A 19,517-nucleotide genomic window follows, 5' to 3' on the forward strand; every position below is an offset into this window, starting at 1 on the left:
GGTGGCATTGGAGGCTCTTACTAAGAATGAGAGAGTAGATTGAAAATCACAGCCAACAGTACAAAATCATTTTACTCTCCAAACACGGCTTTTCATTTTGGTCTGCTCTTCCCGCCTGTTTATCACCTCCGCACAAGTTGTACATTCAGAGCGGTTATTTTTTACATTACTTTCCATAAGCCACCATGACTTCTTCAGATACATTTTCGAACGTTATAACCTTTTTTTCTCTCCACCCTACGGGAGCGTGGGAGGGACTGCTAAACCTGACTAACAGGAAGAAACCTTCAGAAGATGTCTCGAGTCATACCGAGTATAGTGCAGCACAGGAGAAATAAAGTAAGAGCTTCACGATAAACTTTGATCGCTGGGAAATCAACTGGAGTCTAGACGCTTCTGTAACGGCCTGCCTTTGCATGTACACACAAATAACGTATCACCCCACCTATTTTCTTTAAGTATTGCACTAAAACCTGCTCTTCTCGCTAACCCCACAGCAGGATGGAGTACAATGAACAGACCACCATGAGGATAATGAACAGAAACATATTTAGCTGCACAATTTATAGACGTGTTTGAAAGGCTGCAGAAACGAAAACAAGCTTCCTTTAACTTCTCTGCACCCAGTTTTTTTTTTTTTTTTTTCACACACGGGTCTATTCATGATTTCACAACCTAATACAAGCTGAGAGAATTGTGCTATACGCCTTAAAATAACTGCACCCATCAATATAAGTACTTTGACCGTTCTTGCTTACTCCTATCCTACTACTACGTACATTTCATTGTCTGCTTTATGGATGTACACTCACCTAAAGGATTATTAGGAACACCTGTTCAATTTCTCATTAATGCAATTATCTAACCAACCAATCACATGGCAGTTGCTTCAATGCATTTAGGGGTGTGGTCCTGGTCAAGACAATCTCCTGAACTCCAAACTGAATGTCTGAATGGGAAAGAAAGGTGATTTAAGCAATTTTGAGCGTGGCATGGTTGTTGGTGCCAGACGGGCCGGTCTGAGTATTTCACAATCTGCTCAGTTACTGGGATTTTCACGCACAACCATTTCTAGGGTTTACAAAGAATGGTGTGAAAAGGGAAAAACATCCAGTATGTGGCAGTCCTGTGGGCGAAAATGCCTTGTTGATGCTAGAGGTCAGAGGAGAATGGGCCGACTGATTCAAGCTGATAGAAGAGCAACTTTGACTGAAATAACCACTCGTTACAACAGAGGTATGCAGCAAAGCATTTGTGAAGCCACAACACGTACAACCTTGAGGCGGATGGGCTACAACAGCAGAAGACCCCACCGGGTACCACTCATCTCCACTACAAATAGGAAAAAGAGGCTACAATTTGCACAAGCTCACCAAAATTGGACAGTTGAAGACTGGAAAAATGTTGCCTGGTCTGATGAATCTCGATTTCTGTTGAGACATTCAGATGGTAGAGTCAGAATTTGGCGTAAACAGAATGAGAACATGGATCCATCATGCCTTGTTACCACTGTGCAGGCTGGTGGTGGTGGTGTAATGGTGTGGGGGATGTTTTCTTGGCACACTTTAGGCCCCTTAGTGCCAATTGGGCATCGTTTAAATGCCACGGCCTACCTGAGCATAGTTTCTGGCCATGTCCATCCCTTTATGACCACCATGTACCCATCCTATGATGGCTACTTCCAGCAGGATAATGCACCATGTCACAAAGGTCGAATCATTTCAAATTGGTTTCTTGAACATGACAATGAGTTCACTGTACTAAACTGGCCCCCACAGTCACCAGATCTCAACCCAATAGAGCATCTTTGGGATGTGGTGGAACGGGAGCTTCGTGCCCTGGATGTGCATCCCACAAATCTCCATCAACTGCAAGATGCTATCCTATCAATATGGGCCAACATTTCTAAAGAATGCTTTCAGCACCTTGTTGAATCAATGCCACGTAGAATTAAGGCAGTTCTGAAGGCGAAAGGGGGTCAAACACAGTATTAGTATGGTGTTCCTAATAATCCTTTAGGTGAGTGTATATTATACTGATGTATACAGTACTACTACAACATCCTATATCCTGCAGTGAATCTTGGAAGAGGAGCTGGTCCTTCTACTGTGAGTCAGATGTCATTGGCACTCAATTTCTAATCAATTCAGACCAAAGAAATACTGCGACTTAAAAGTGAATTGAAAATACATTTGGTGCAAATGAAAGTATTACCAGCAAGCATTTAATTCAGATCCTACCATTTGATGTCTTGTCAACGAACAGAGACAGTGTCTAATTCAAAACGAAGGCTCACGGTTTAATATTAATGTGTTGACTGCCCTTTAGGTTTTTTTTTTCCACATAAGTTAAACATTTGACTCTGGCGGGTTACGGCACAGAGCCTGTCACGGTGACGGCAATTACTCCCCAGTTCTTCTTGGATTTGCCTTTGAGGCCCCTTGAATGATATCTTATTAAGGACTTGCACTTGACAATAAGGACATGAATCAAGAGAAGCTGACACAAAAGCTGAAGTCCAAGCCCCCTGACATAGTGGACATAGCACACAAGTCCATTAGAGCTGTCGTGGGGGAGAGTATCGAGGTGGAGCACTATTGACAAAGGGCTTAGAGGAGACAGACGAGCCACGGCACGGAGATCTCGATCAACCGCAAAGCAGAAAAGGCACTAAAAAAGGCCAGGAAGCTCATTTTAAGAGGCCAACCTCTAATAAATCTGAAGACAATCGTCAAGCACCGTATCTCATTACATTTGGGTTACTGTCTATGTATATTGTACCTGAACAATTCATGGGCAGAAATGTCAGGTCCCTCCTTTTGCTTTATTGGAGTGACGCATTACTTGGGGATCGTCCGACCTAGAACATGCTGATGGAAGAAAACAAGAAAACATACAAGACTTATAATTGTGCAATAAAACCCATCTCAGGGATATCCAAGGTAACGCAAGCATGATGAAGTGCCTTGGCGAGTTTCAGAAAGGCCACTGGACGCGTACTCCCAGTTGTAACTGGTAATTCAGCTGAATACTAATAACTAGCTGTCATTTGCTTGTTAAAATGTGGAGGGTTAGAGGCCAAGGCAGAAGAAGGGGGGAGCGCTGAGGCACACGGCAAGAAGCTCAAGCAGAAAAAATACTAATGGTGAGAACATGCTGAACAATCCTGGCCTCTTTAGGGGGCTGTTTGAAACCATATGCTACGTGTAAATTACGCATATAAAAAGAATTGATGCTTTTCTTTTTGTCCCTCACCAATTTCTTCAACTTCCTTAACTCTGCAGCATGGTTTAATGGTATCTCGGATGAAAAGCAGGCATCCCGACACGAGTTTGCCAAGAATGAATGCAATCATTTTGAAGAAATAAATCATCCATTGAAGGCTGTGAAACTATTTTGAGTTCCATTTTCCCTCTTTGTATGTGTTCATATCCCATGTGGTGGTTTGTGGTTTTCAGTTTAATAACGCTGCCCTTATGTACTGCTGGGCCCGTCCACTGGGAACATTTTATCCCGGCAAATTAAAGGTCAATTAATTATTTTGCATAAAAAGATCTAATATCTTTAATCAGATGCCTACCTAGTTTACCATTAAAATAGAATCTATAAAGGATAAGGTTACAGACCAAGTTTGGGGTTAGAGCTTATACATATGATCAACATCAGAAAGATACATCAAATAAAGGCAGACAATTATGGCATATCGTATTGTCTGCAATGCTTTCTGCTGGAATTTAACATATTGTTGGTCTTGAAGAAAGAGGCCTTACAGATCAGACTAAGTGCTGGATTTACAAAAGGAGAACAATAACCCTCAGCTTGTAAATTAATCTACCTCAAAATCCATTTCATTATAAACATACATAATTATAATATGCAGATGTTTTGGCTTCCTAGGACAGGGTCACGATTGGGATGACACTCATTCTCAACGGAGGCAGTCTTGTGCTGGGCCTGACATTCCCTGTAATTTGTTTCTCATTAATGAGAATGTGTTTAAAATGCCTTATTAGCATATCTGTTTATGACAATTCTTTTAATAACATCACCAAACCGGAGAAGACACGCAGCGCCTGCTACTTTATAAATCATTTGTTTTGTTTCCTATAACACTACCAGCAATTCTCGTTCAATGAGACAGAGATAGACTTCCTCACGGTTTGCCTCCAAAAGCATGTTAAATAAAACATTAAGCTAAGAGACTGGGAGGTTATTCTTTTCTACCCAGTCTGCACAGTTACAATCTAAAGAAACTCTTTTTATGTGGTCTGCAAAGGTCTAAATCAATTTAGTTAAAGGATGCCTCCCATTTGTTAAGAAAATGTCAAAGCAGCAATTAGCAGGGAAGCAACAGAATGAATGGTTATCATCAGAACAATAGAGCTAATTGTTCACAAGACAGGGGGCACGGTTTCTATGCTGTATGGTAATTTGGTAATTAAATTGCGTGGTCTACGTAGAAACCAGGGACCCATAAACACCCAAAATTAATACAGTAAAATGTGCTCTGTAAAATAAATAGAATTATGAAGTATGAAGAATAAAGTCCATCAACTTTGGAATATTGTCTCATTCCCATTTTTTTACCTTGTATTAGTATGTCAAGTTAGAAGGATTCTACAAGTCACCGGACATATATTCAGATGCAGAACAATATTCATTTCACACATTTAAGGTCTGTCGTATTTTGCCCTTTACATGCCAAATGATGAAGTGGAAAAAGAATTTAATATATTTTAACAATATCTGTATATCATATATATTTACCACAAAAATTAAGTAAAATAATAAAATCTTACAACTGCCCCTCCCCCAAGAAGTAAACAAAGAATAATTACATATTACAGATTCCAAGGAAACATACCTGTCTCTCAGTGTTTACATTTCACTAATGCCCAGCCTTTCCTACATTTTATGTCTGTGTAAAAGCTCTGTATTAAGGAGTCAGAGGAGTGTGGTGAGATAAAGAAATTCAGATTGTACCGTGTATGTGCAGAATATTAATTACAATTTCCCCTCTGATGAAAACTGCAAATCATTGAGGTGGGCAATGTTTCAATATGAACATTTATGCACACAAAATGTCCATCGATCAAATTAAACAATGTTTCTGTCCGAGTCCTTAACCAGCAAGCAGCTCGATTGCTCTGATCTGAAGCCATGGTTAGATTTAATTTCATAGCAGTAAGTGTATGCTAAATTTGTCAGCATTGCTGGCGCATTGTCAATAGAGCTGGCAAAGCATACCTTTCGGGATTTAAACTAAATTAACCATTAAGAGATTACATACTGAAAAAACACTATTCTTATAGAAGAAATCTAGTGCAAATTAATCTGAAAATAGATTATATTGTTTGGCTTTCAGATTTGTACCTTCTTAGCCACAGTATTTAAGTATTACTTAAGTTACCACAAACACAAGTGTAAATGTACAGTACAGTTTTAGGGTTAGGCGTAGGGTTAAGGGTTAGGGATAGAGAAGGAATTAGGGCAAGGGTTGGAAGACTTGCTATAGGATTGATTGCTATTGGAATTGAATAATGTTTGTATTGCTTTATGAAATTACATAACAAAACTGACAACGACAACAGAAGACAGAGACTAAACATTTTAAATATATAGCTAGTGATTCACCCTACACTGATATAAATAATGAAAATAAGAACTGTACTGTACTGCTCATTTCTTGCATTTATTTACTTAGGAGACAAGATTCTCTCAGTCAGCCAATGCGACAACACTATTATATTCTCACAATTTAATCATACTGAAAAAAATCAATGGGTAGAGAACACTGGCTTCTCAAGAGCTTTTTAAGTTGTATTCCTGCATTGCAGGTTAAAGTCAAGGAGACAACGACTTGTCAGAAGCTAATATGAAAATTCACAGAAAATAATTAGTAAACTCCACAAGTGATGAATACAAGAATCCATATAACCATAAACCAATTTATTTAGAATTTAAAGGTTTGAGTAATTATAAAAATCTGTCCTGACATTCTTCTGCAAACAAGAATTCCTAACACAAATAATGTTCAAAGGGAAAATGTATAATTATAGAAGTCTGTATACATTCATACATCGTGAACTTGTTTTTCTCAAACATGTCTGCAGTGTGTTTTTCCTTAGGATAAATATTGGATGAAAGAAACATTTTTGGGTACGGTTTCAATTATGTCCACACTTCTGTAAACCATGTTTCCCCAAACAATGAATGAGAAATCCCAGTGGACATGTTCCTGATACATATGATACAGATCGCATGACTGATGATAGAAAATGTAAAAGGAGCCTGTCAGACAGCATCCCAGGTTTAGTCATGTCAATGTGACAATCATTCTATCAGTGTGTTGCAAGACTAATTCTTCAGCTGTTATCAAAAAGCTTTATTACCTTGGACTCTCAAATGCTCTTGATGGCTTGAGCCAGATTAAAGCACAGTCAAATGAGAAAGTTAATTTTCTTCCAGTTCAGGGCCTTTCCGATCTAACAGCAGATCCAACCTAATCGTGTAGCAAGGAGAGCACCAAAATCTTGTCTAAATGCATATATATAGTATGTGTAAAAATAAAGTTCATACAACTATAGTGTATTATACTGTGTACGAGAAATATAGCTCCTCCTGTTGTATTCAAATTGGCATAGACAGAAAGCACAAACCAGAGCAGACGCACAGGGCCATATCATGCCGCTTGCATCTGTACCTCATGCAGGACCTACTCAGAAGCTCAAGCAGAAGGGTGAAATTACAGGCACAGCTGGAAGAAAAGTGGACAATCCCACTAGGTTAGGGGTGATCATTTAACTGTGGTTGGGCTCTGTGTATCATAATTTGCTATCCTTAAAAATTGTCCAGGAAAACAAATCAAGCTGTCACTGGTTTATGCAGTAAGGAATCAAAAACCCTGTGTGTGCCCATTGCTTTTACCAACTGGTGTTAGTACACTAAGCAAAACTATAAACACGCCTGACAGGATATTGTGTAATCATAAAAACAAACACAGCGTCAAGGCTATTAAAAAAATAACACATTAGGTATGCAGCTGGAAATGCAAAACCCAACATCACCCAGCATCTACTAGGTTTCTTAGAGACAGCACGAAAACGTACTTACCAGGATTTGTGGGAGCAGCTAGCGAGTTCTGCAGTGAATACCATTTTCAGGATATGTATCCGCAATCACTAAATGACCCCATGAAATTGAATTATTTGGTATTTTATGCACAGATTGTACAGAAGATTTATCTGTCCTCAATATATCAGGGTGTAACCGAGCTTCCTTGTAAACTTCTAATGGTAAAATAATTCTAAAAATAAATGCCTGAATATTTCGGCATGGCCTAAAAGTCTTCCATTATCCAATGGCACTTGACAGACATAATTAGTCAGAGTTCAAGACAAATGTTCTAGAATATCCAACTTTAACCGAAACAGCAGCGCCCCCGTTTGCACAAGTTATTCTCAGTGGAGAGTGAAAACAAAGAAAAAATATTGTAAATCTGGAGATGAGAGTAATTAAGACTTCATTTTGAAAGAACAGCTGCACTTACTATACACAAATCTCAGCTTCCTCTAAATTTAAACGCTAGCTAATTTGAGCCAAGAATTTACTTAATCATTCTGCCAGCTGAGTATGTCCTGTACAGATGTATTTGTCATTTTACTACAAAAGTTTACGGTTTCCTCAATGGAGCTGCGCTGGCATCATATTCCACTTTTTCAGCTAAAACAACTTAATATGGAATCGCTAGTGCAAGGACTGCCGAGGAGAAACACTCCAAATAAACTCTAAACTTCATTAAACTATTAAAATGCTACAGGAATCACCTCCGGCATATTATCAAAGTCAAATGAGAGACATAGAGTACTGATATGAATAATTGTGAACATCAAGTAGTTAGAAAAATACAATTTTTGATGACAGATATAGACTAAGACTAGACATATTGATAGTTATATAATACAATCCTTTATTATGTAGGCCAATTTGTTTTGAAAAATACTGAGTGTACACCTGCATTTTGTCACCTCGATCACTTCGACAAGAGTACAAATAAATCTGGAGGCTACTGCATGATGATGAAGCATAACCCTAAACAACTCAATGTAACAGTAGTCGATGACTGAAGAGTACATGTTTTTGGTTGATCATGGATGGACAAACTGTATTTATCTTTGCTATTTATGTTCAAAGATGAAATTATCGCTTTCAGTGCAGTGGGTTTTAATGGACAGGAGTGGTGTGATCATCTGGCGCTTTGCGTGTCCTCAAAGTAAGATCTTCCCTTCATGTCTGTCAATGATCAACAAGTGAAATTGCTTCCACAGGATTCTATCATAACATTTCCTGATTAGGTAAAGCCAGACAATAAATCAAATCGGTGGGAGAGATTTCATAAGCAGGAAATGAGGACGGCCTTTTGTTATGCTGCTCTCTTGTGGTTTTTACTGTCCAGGATTGGCAGACGGTCATGTTGCACATCTTGGACAGCAGTGAACATGAATCCAGTCTTCCAACTGTTGGGAATACTATGCGAGAGTACAAAATAAACAACCAGAGGTATAGTTTATCTCATTACTTGCTCAATGTGACCTCCATCCACAACAGCCCTAACCTTCATAGTCAGCTTGACATGATAGATAGTGGACTTGCCAAGCGGTGATTTATTTATTTATTTAACCACAGAAACATGTATCTGGTGAATTCATTACTGGAACTTTTTTATTTATTATTTGCAATGAATGCTTGCTAACATCGTACAATCAAAGATGCCCTACCTCAACAAAGTATATTTTAGCTTACACTTAGCTAATGTCAAAACCAGTTGTTAAGATTTACATTTGCTCTTGAAAGTCTCAAAGGCAAAAAGTAAGAGATGCTCTTTCTATTGCTTATGGTTTCCTCTGTGACAAGGTCGAAGGTGGGAATTCTCACACCTCTAATGACTATTAATTTAAATAACTGGTTCAAAGATGTTATCCAATTATTTGTGAAAAACATGAAGTCACAAAGGCTTCAGGACTTCTGATCTTGAATAAGGTGAGGTTTTCTGTAACGTGTGCCTCTTGGGCCGGAGAAAAAGAAAGCTTGAATGAAAATAATATGGATGAATCCTCTGCTGTACTGCTATATCAACTGCAATATAAAACAGAATTGAATACAGAGCTGCCATTTAACTGTTTTGGCTGACAACAGTAGAGGTCTAGGATATGTGCAGGCATTATGGTTTGCGAACTCTTTCCCTATTCTCTGCACTTTTAAATTACACAAATCTTCTTTGTTACACTAAGAGATAAAGAAAAAGAACTGTCAGTCGATCAGGCAAGAGCCCACAGAATAGGCAAATGCATCACGTTAGAGCTCTAATAGAAAATCATCTGCTTCAGAATAAGGGTATTATTTTATATTTACACTAGGCCTTTGTTTTTAAATGGGTCAGCAAAAGGTTGTAAATTCTACATATAAACACACTTTCCCCCCCCCGCAGTTCAGTAGGTTGAGTCTGCCCTTAACAGAGGTCATTAATCAAGTTGCCAACAGCAGTAAAGTAGAAAATATAACCAGTCATCTTCAGAATAATGCAGTCTTTTAAAATATTCACAACATCAGTCTGTGAACTGTGTTTATGAACACTATACTATACCCCTGTAGTAGTATATCAGTTACTGAAGCCATGACTGAGTGCTGTGTTCACATCTTCTGGCTCGAGTAAAAATTTTAACCTCACAGACACCAGTGGGGTCTGGAGTGAAAGCATATTCTCTTCACAGCCAAAGAGAGAGAAAAAAAAGTACCGCAATACACATTCCCCTCATACCCCTTATGCATGAACTTCTGCTCTTCAACAATTGATAGTGAAAATGCTTTATCATTATTAACATTATTCTATTAACTACAATTCAGTGTGTTTTTTTCCTGAAATGTCTGAAATATGTTTGGTAATGACCTTGTTACCATTATATATCATAGAAATACAACATATTGTATATTTAATTAAATGTTTTAAACTATATTGATATATTCTCACCTATGGGACAGGCATATAATTTAATGAAAAATGATCTAGACAACAGGAAACATTTAACATTGCCCTCAGTTCAGCTATTTGTCCTCATTAAATTCAGTTGCCCAACAGACATTTTTCAATTAGGTCTCTCTAACAGCTGGAAATATTTTAATATCATCTATGGGTTATATAGACCTCTGCTGAGAGTCATTACCTATCCTGACAGCATCATGCGCTTTTAAGTAATCATTTTAAAGTGTGCTGATTTAATAACATTTACCACCAGTATTTGATAAAGTCAATGACAAAACTATTCAGCCTCCTGCATGAATGATACAAAATAGCAAATATCCAATAAAGATAAAATTAAGAAGATGCTAATTACTGATTAACCAAGCTGTAAAGAGGTCTTCCCCAGGTACTTACCCCCCTCCCCCCCATTATTCTGGCTCTAACTGAGCAATTTCAAATATATATTTAACACATTCTTATGAAGAAAGTAAAGCAATACCTTATTAAGCAGTGAATCGGTGAATGCAGATAAATACCACATAAAGGGGGTGGGGAGACAAATAACTAAATGCAAACAGCCAGCCTAAAACATACATTGATAAGACTGAAAGATTCGTTGATAGCATCCTGAGGTCTGTTGAGCCAGAAACTGAACTTCATTGAAAGCACAGTTAGTGAAGACAAAGGGGACAACAAAAAATGAAAAGTCCCTCCTCTTTACTGTCAAGCCTGATAACATTTGCAGCGTGGGCTCTTCAGGGACTGCAGATCTCTGTGAGGTGAAGAGAGGGTTCAATGCAGAACAGTACCAAGCAATCCTACTGACTGAAATTATACTTGGTGGATTTAGGCACGTTGGCCGACGCTTCAGATTTTAGTGTGACGACAATGATCTGAATTTCACAGCTAAGTCAACAAAATAATTTCTAAAGAGGAAAGGAACCAGCTCTGGATTAGTCATAGCACTGGCCTGACTTGAATCCAAGTGAAACATTAATGGTCATAAGGAAGGCATGGCTGCCAGGAACTCACCAATTTAAACACACCCAGTTACTTTAAAGAAATTGAGAAGAATTCGCAAAACAGATGCCTGCATCTCAAAGATATTGGGATCCAGTTATAAAGCTGCAAATTTCTTGGAGAGTAACTGAAAGAGAAAGTATTTACTGAATGGTAACATACGTGTTGGGAAGTAAACTCAAACTTTCGTTATTCAGACATTCAGCACACTATCATGTTTTACTGAATGTTAATTTAAGTAAACAAAATTCTCCAGATCATAAAGTCTCACAAAAAGCGCTCAAAAAATGCAGTTTTACTACAGATGATTAAATTGCACTTTTAAAAGGCATTGAGTAAGCACTAGATTTTAAATGCAGTAAAAGAAAGAAACCATGTTATCAGATTATTGAAAATCAAGTAAACAAAGCATTTGGTAGTGAAATAAACCTCATCTCATGACCTCTGCTTACATTCAGTCTGCGTACGGGGACAAGAAACCTAGTCATAATTTGAATCAGCAAGACATCAGCAATGTGTACACATATTTGTAGAGAGTAACCTCTGCAAACAGAATGTAATCTTTTAAATGGGTTCCCTATACATCCAAAGCATTCTAACCTAGATCGTTTCCAATTAACGGATAAATAAATAAATAACACTATCTAATAAACAAAATAGAAAGCCCATCTGTCATAACAAGCCCTGAAACTACAAATTTCACCTTCCTGGTTCTACATGACAGAAGCCTCCAACAGGGAATATCCTGCATAATTAATTCCTGTAAATTAGGTGATCTAAACAATTAGGATACTAGCTATGCAAAGAATGATGATAGTAAAAGCAAACCACACACATTCTACAATTGCTCTGCTGGAAATGACCTTCTTGCCTTTAAATTCACAAAGGAAAGGATGAAACGGGAGTCTTGTTAAATGACTCTCGTCTGATTTAATACAGCGCTGAAGGTCTATGCCATTATAGCTTTCACAGGTAACTGAAAAGTACATTTACAGCACGGGTTGTCAGTCATCGTGATAGAGTCTGTCAGGCTTATTGATGAGCACAACACCACCATAAAAAGTGTCAAAAAGTGCTTAAAAGGGGCATGTCAATTCAATCTTGATAGGAGTGTGGCTTCTATTACATTAAGGTAAACAAACTTATATAGAATTGAAATCTTCAATACCCCCAAAAAAAGCAGGTCCGGATCCATGTATGGACAAGGAAGTCCATAGTTAAGAACTGTTTTCAAATTTAGCATTCCACTCCCACACACATGCAACTTCCTGCCCCTTCCCCCGGCTGATAACAGCAAACTCCTGCTAGTGGTCAGAGTGCTTTCTGCCTTCAAAAGGTAAAATGACAACCCCTCGCTCCCACACAAACACATGCAAGAACTCTTAACTCATTAATTCACGAATGGCTTAGTTTAATCAATGTCACACAAGGGAAGGTACTGCTCCAACAGTCCAGAGATTTCCACCAGGTATTTCCCCCCCATTTCCTCCTTTGCCTTTTAAATGAGATGCATGGGGAAACTGATGACTCGTAAATTCAGATTATTTCCTGTTTTAGGATTTAGTCAGCCAACAGCACAATTGAAAAAAGGCATGGGGGAGCAGGGGGTGGGTGTGTAGAGGGGTGTTAATCCCAATGTGCCAAACTAATCTTCAAATGACAGCTTACCTCACTCACTTCTGATGAAGAATCATTCCCATATTTCATAGCAACTCCAGAGTTCATGATTCCAGCTTTCTGATTAAATTAGTTTCCAAGAATTGAGCAGGAAATTAGGGGGAGGACGCAGGAGAAAAAAAAGAAAATAAAAAAATCGGTCACCACTTAACAGCTACCTTCAGCTTCCAGTTCCATCCACATTCCAAAAAGCCAGCCATTTCTTTCAAAGCCACCCCCCCTCCCCAAACCTCCCCAAAAACACACCGCCTTCAGCAATTCAGGGTCTCCAGCATGTGTCTGATGGGTTTTAATTTCACACGCAAATCGGCAGCTCTACAGAAACTCATTAGCATCACAGAGTGGAAGATGCAGCCGCTACAGCCCTCTCAATTCTGTGGCAGCTCCGGCAAACTGCACAAGTCCACAAGAACTCGCTGGAGTCTCCCAGTACCTCCCCTTCAATCTGAGCTTCCCTTTTCATCCCAGCGTGTTGGCTGCCTGCACAGGCACCTCCCAAAGGGGCTCAGTTGCATGGAAAACTATTCAGTGAGCCTTCTGTTCATGCAGCAATGTCAGCGCCTCTGCTAGCTCACTCGCTGCTAGATTCCTGGCTGATGGAGATTTGCACTGCTCTCAGCCGCTCCACACTGAAGTTTCTGTCGCACTAGCAGCTCTCTCTCTCTTGCTCTCTCTCTCGCTCTCTCTCTCGCTTGCTCACACTCCCCCCCCCCCTCTCCACTCCAGCCCCTGTCTAGAGTTCGGAGGTGGTATGTGATCAAACACAGCTGTCTTGTTGCAGGCTAGAGGGCGAACCGAATGGGCGGTACCACCCAGACAGTGGTATGTAAAACCGAGTTTATTTCAGAATACCAAGCACTCATCCTGCCTGTTTTTTTCACAACACAAACTTGTCTGTGAATTCCAGGTCTGTTTCTGCTTTGCAGAACCCTGTGAAATGGCTCATTTCCAGCACGATTCAGTATTTAGCCTTCCAAGGACTATGAAACTTATTACAGAACACTCTGAGCAGTGCGGTTGCCTTAATTATCTCATGGAACTGTTTTACATACATTCAGAGGGGTTTTTATTCAGAGATATTTGTGCTTTAATTAAATTGGTTATATTAATGTAGATGTATGCCTAGACACGAGGAAACTGTAAACATACTGCACAGGTGGGTTTCTTACGTAACTTATACATGTTATTTTTGTTATTGAATCAATTCCATTTTTGTGGTATCCCCTCAGGGATTAAAAAAAAAAAAAAAAAAAAAAACATAAAAAAAACTTTAGTTTCCCAGAAAAAAATCTAAAAATGAATTAACCAAAACAAATATGGACACGGTATATACATTTTATTAACATGCATTGTAGAAAGGAAAAAATTGCACAATGTAGGAGAAAACAGGAATATGGGTATGAATTGTAACAAGGGGACAAATAATTTAAGCACACTAAGCACAAGACACAAAAAAGATTCAACAGCACCCCCTACAGATGTCTTGTTGTATTTTATTTGTTCCCTGTGGTTTGTTCTAAGCATGTATTATTTCCATCCCTACATCCAGGTACATGCACAGGGGGTGTGTGTGGGTGTGTGTGAAAGGGGTGATGGTTCCTGCTCTTTTGCCCTGCTACTCGGGAAGTGCCCTCCTGTAGTGCTGCAGTGCCCCCATGGTCCATAATTCGTTCATCCACACCCCCCTGGGTGCCAAACCATCCGCTACACCCCGCCGCCCCCCTCCCCAGTCTCACACAGTCAATAAATAAGAGGAATAGCTTTGCCAAATCTGTCCTGAAATTAGATTTGATATTGTGTCAGTGGTAACCGAAAGAATCCCAAAAGATCAATGCACCTGAAGCTTTTCCAGCAACAGTATGTGCTCCCATTAAATCCTTTGCCGTCCTGAACACCACCAAAGGTGCCAATTACTGTCAGCTGAAGCTGAGGCTGTGTCATGTGTGCCACTTGTCACAATCAGCCGGACTGACATCAACGACTCATTTTCCAGAAGGTGAGCCGACACGGACGTATTTTTCCCATTGAAAAATAAAGCTGTTTAGAGGTTTTATGTGGGTGCTTAAAAAACTAAAAATAAAACACCAACTGAGCCTTAGACATAGCTTCAGCTTGCTGTTAAATCATTAAAACATCAAAACATTGTTTTAAAAGGCAAATACATCCCTTGCAGTTAATCATTGCCAATACAAAATACACTTGAAAACCATACCGTTTTCTTAATGAAAATTGCCAATGTGTATATTCATGTGTCAGTTTCAAGCTTGTCATGCACAATGAGCGATACCACGTCATTATGTCACCAGACCAAGCTCCGCCAGACCAAGCTCTTCAGTGTGGAGCCTCGAGTTTTTGTGTTGCAAACACAATGCTATGCGCTGTGGCAACATGACTTCTCATCCTCTCAACATCATCCTCTCAAAACAGATCTATTGTTGATGGAGCAGATTCACGACAAGGGTTCTATTGTTCTTTCACAGAGTCAAAGTTTCATCTGAAACACATTTCAAATCGTTTTACTGTAAGATGATGCTGAAGGCATATGCTGGCCTAGACAATACGGTCATTTTTTCGTGGTGTGTGTCTGCTTTCTGTTCACATTGGCAAAAAAAGATTGTTGTGACTAATGACAATATAATGGAATACATCCCATGAAGTTACAAGGAAATGTGTCGGATTAGAAACCACTACCTTGTCCTTGTGTCTCTCTGCCCGTTTGTTTAATATCTCTTTTCTTGTTATTCATCATACATACATACATACATACATTAACCCGATGTGTACAACCAGCCTGTTAGTTTATAAAGCAAAAGAGCACAACAGCATCGCACATCTCAACACACAAAATAGGACAATAAGTAGCCTTTACTAATAATGTATTTTTATTGTTAAGTACAGGCATGCAATACAGTGAGGGAAAAAAGTATTTGATCCCCTGCTGATTTTGTACGTTTGCCCACTGACAAATAAATGATCAGGCTATAATTTTAATGGTAGGTGTATTTTAACAGTGAGAGACAGAATAACAACAAAAAAATCCAGAAAAACACATTTCATAAAAGTTATAAATTGATTTGCATGTTAATGGGGGAAATAAGTATTTGATCCCCTGTCAATCAGCAAGATTTCTGGCTCCCAGGTGTCTTTTATACAGGTAACGAGCTGAGATTAGAAGCACTCTCTTAAAGGGAGTGCTCCTAATCTCAGCTCGTTACCTGTATAAAAGACACCTGTCCACAGAAGCAATCAATCAATCAGATTCCAAACTCTCCACCATGGCCAAGACCAAAGAGCTGTCCAAGGATGTCAGGGACAAGATTGTAGACCTACACAAGGCTGGAATGGGCTACAAGACCATCGCCAAGCAGCTTGGTGAGAAGGTGACAACAGTTGGTGCGATTATTCGCAAATGGAAGAAACACAAAATAACTGTCAGTCTCCCTCGGTCTGGGGCTCCATGCAAGATCTCACCTCATGGAGTTTCAATGATCATTAGAACGGTGAGGAATCAGCCCAGAACTACACGGGAGGATCTTGTTAATGATCTCAAGGCAGCTGGGACCATAGTCACCAAGAAAACAATTGGTTACACACTACGCCGTGAAGGACTGAAATCCTGCAGCGCCCGTAAGGTCCCCCTGCTCAAGAAAGCACATGTACAGGCCCATCTGAAGTTTGCCAATGAACATCTGAATGATTCAGAGGAGAACTGGGTGAAAGTGTTGTGGTCAGATGAGACCAAAATCGAGCTCTTTGGCATCAACTCATCTCGCCGTGTTTGGAGGAGGAGGAATGACCCCAAGAACACCATCCCCACCGTCAAACATGGAGGTGGAAACATTATGCTTTGGGGGTGTTTTTCTGCTAAGGGGACAGGACAACTGCACCGCATCAAAGGGACGATGGACAGGGCCATGTACCGTCAAATCTTGGGTGAGGACCTCCTTCCCTCAGCCAGGGCATTGAAAATGGGTCATGGATGGGTATTCCAGCATGACAATGACCCAAAACACACAGCCAAGGCAACAAAGGAGTGGCTCAAGAAGAAGCACATTAAGGTCCTGGAGTGGCCTAGCCAGTCTCCAGACCTTAATCCCATAGAAAATCTTTGGAGGGAGCTGAAGGTTCGAGTTGCCAAACGTCAGCCTTGAAACCTTAATGACTTGGAGAGGATCTGCAAAGAGGAGTGGGACAAAATCCCTCCTGAGATGTGTGCAAACCTGGTGGCCAACTACAGGAAACGTCTGACCTCTGTGATTGCCAACGAGGGTTTTGCCACCAAGTACTAAGTCAAAGGGGTCAAATACTTATTTCCCTCATCAACATGCAAATCAATTTATAACTTTTTTGAAATGTGTTTTTCTGGATTTTTTTGTTGTTATTCTGTCTCTCACTGTTAAAACACACCTACCATTAAAATTATAGACTGATCATTTCTTTGTCAGTGGGCAAACGTACAAAATCAGCAGGGGATCAAATACTTTTTTCCCTCACTTTTCCCTCAAACTTTAAAATGTCTAGTTTTGTTGACTCTTCGCTATGGTAGTAAGATGTATAGTTATTAATTGAAACGTTTGTTTATGTAAATGATCTGAATCCTGTAGCCCTGTAGTGAACAGATACATTTCAAACAACTACAACCGAGAATAAGGAGCCCCTTCCAATAAATCAAAGCCTTCATATCATACACCAGAGGGGGGGAAATCTTCTATGCTCTAAACCTTTGGTGATTCGCCAAACATGAAAGCAGCAGAATGGGGCTGGTTTTATCTCCATTACCACAAGGATCCCCAGCAGTTTAACACAGCCTCCAAGCAATTGCAAATAGAGATTTGCATCTATCCTACATTTTAATAAAACATGTCTCAGATATCATAGTACATTTTTTACAAAAATTGGGTTGCTATATCAAATGTGAAAGCTTTTTTGTCCCCCCATGAATAAATACAACCATTCAAAAAAAAAGAAAAAAAAATGTAACTGATCATTTATAGTGTTGGAATTCAGTTTTTGCAGTTTTATTGAAACAGACGCTGGGGAGGGTGGACACACAAAAAAAAAAAAATATATATATATATATATATATACACACACTTCAGAAATATTACATTTATTAAGTAGGATGGTCTGCGTTTTGTAAAGTTGGGAAAGCTTACAGAAGTCTAATTAAAGCAAGTAGTCACAAAATACCATACTATTTGGTATGTGTTTGTTGTTATAGAGTACTTCGATAAAAACATTATGTTTTCCGTTTGAAGATTTATCAAATTATAAGAAGCTGAAATGCAGAATGCAGAAATCCAATTGAAGCTTCCAGATCGACAACCCTTTGCCCAACCTCACATACAACTCCGGTTGACAGCTGGTTTTGTACAGAAAACATTTCTAAATGTCTAGAAAAATGAGAAAGAAAAATAATATATATATATATATATATATATATATATATTTTAAATGCTATAATACTAAATCAAGCATTTCAAATAAGAGAACAAACTAAGGCCCTGACTTAGTTCAGGCCCTGAATTGTGTCTTGCTTAAACAAAAAACAGGTGCCCCTGTTAATGGTTATATACAGATGTTCAGATTTAAGAAACTACCCTTAAAACAATGAAGCATCAGAAGCATGCATGGGACAGTTAATAATCTCAATTCTGTTTTAACAAAGAGAAACACTCTGTACTTCACATCCTCACTTTTCAGAAGACAGGAGGAGAATAAATAAATAAATCAAGAACATGTCAGTGTTCTCATTGACATTCCACATTACAAGCTAACAGTACCAATAATTAAATCACTAGCACTGTTAGACTTGCACCTGGTACCAAAATAATTTAGTGGGAATATTTTCCCCCCCTCATCTAACAAACACTCAATCGAATCACTTGCTAAAGCTGCAAACACTAAGCTATCACAAGTCTGGGACTAAGCTCACCCCATTATGACGATCCTTGGGGTAATAAAAGCAAAGCAGGTGCAATTTCATGTGTAAGCTCATTTAACCTAAACATTGACCTATGGATAATTTATTTCCTCCTGCTTATGGTACGAATTTAACCATCTTCAAAGAGAAATCCATTCATAAATGCAAAATTAAGCATGTCCTTTAACTCCGGCAAATGTTGCAATCCTGAATGTCCTGGCTTATACAAATATGCATTTTGCCACACGTTTTTAAATGCCCGTTCTCGCTGACCTGCCCTTCGCAAGCTGGTCTGTTTTATCATGCTAATTGTTGGTCTGTTCAGTGGGCCTCCTGGGATGTCAGCAACAGTACCTCTTGCAGTCCCACAGCATCAAGCAGCTTCAAGCGCCCACCTCCATCCAAAGCAATTTTGCACGGACTTTGATTTCTGCATTCACCTGACCCTGCACTACCTCGAGAAATGCGGCAGCATGACAAACGCGCAGGCAAAGGGGGTGGGGAAGAAAAACATGCAGACCAGTAGGCTCCCCTTGTGTCTGATCTGCTTGTCATTTTTTTATCACCCCCCAACAAAGCTGCTGTACTGAACCCATCATATTATTCGATATAATGGTAGTAACTATTCAGAATCACTGAGTCAACTTCTGAAGGCACAATGTTTAGCTATTTTTCACCTTGACTTGATTCTGCTTTTAAAGAACCATTCATACTTTAAACTTGTTTTTTATGAACCCCTATCAACTCCCTCTCCCCCAATAGCAGGAGCACTGAGAGACAAAAGCCTGGAGGCTGTGTGAAGGTGCCTACGGGGGGCAATTAGTAGAGTGTGCCTGAAGGTATGACTGTTACGGTCCTCATGTTGCACAAAATGTGTGA

General features: G+C 39.3%; 1 protein-coding gene across 4 annotated transcripts in view; it reads right to left on the reverse strand.

The window, feature by feature from the left end:
• The window catches only part of mcc (MCC regulator of WNT signaling pathway), a 128,774-nt gene that overhangs the window by 71,855 nt on the left and 37,402 nt on the right, over nt 1-19,517 (reverse strand). Inside the window, exon 1 of one of the 4 annotated variants that reach the window (XM_066711284.1) lies at nt 12,716-13,359. The exons of 2 other annotated variants lie outside the window; for them this stretch is intronic. In XM_066711284.1, the coding sequence (XP_066567381.1) occupies nt 12,716-12,763 (48 nt within the window). In that variant the 5' untranslated portion in view covers nt 12,764-13,359. Of the gene's footprint in view, nt 1-12,706; nt 13,360-19,517 lie in introns of those variants that run through there. One more of the 4 variants, XM_066711283.1, reaches the window with a different exon arrangement.

The sequence above is a fragment of the Amia ocellicauda genome, chromosome 8 (genome assembly GCF_036373705.1).
Source record: "Amia ocellicauda isolate fAmiCal2 chromosome 8, fAmiCal2.hap1, whole genome shotgun sequence".
NCBI classification, from domain to species: Eukaryota; Metazoa; Chordata; class Actinopteri; order Amiiformes; family Amiidae; genus Amia; species Amia ocellicauda.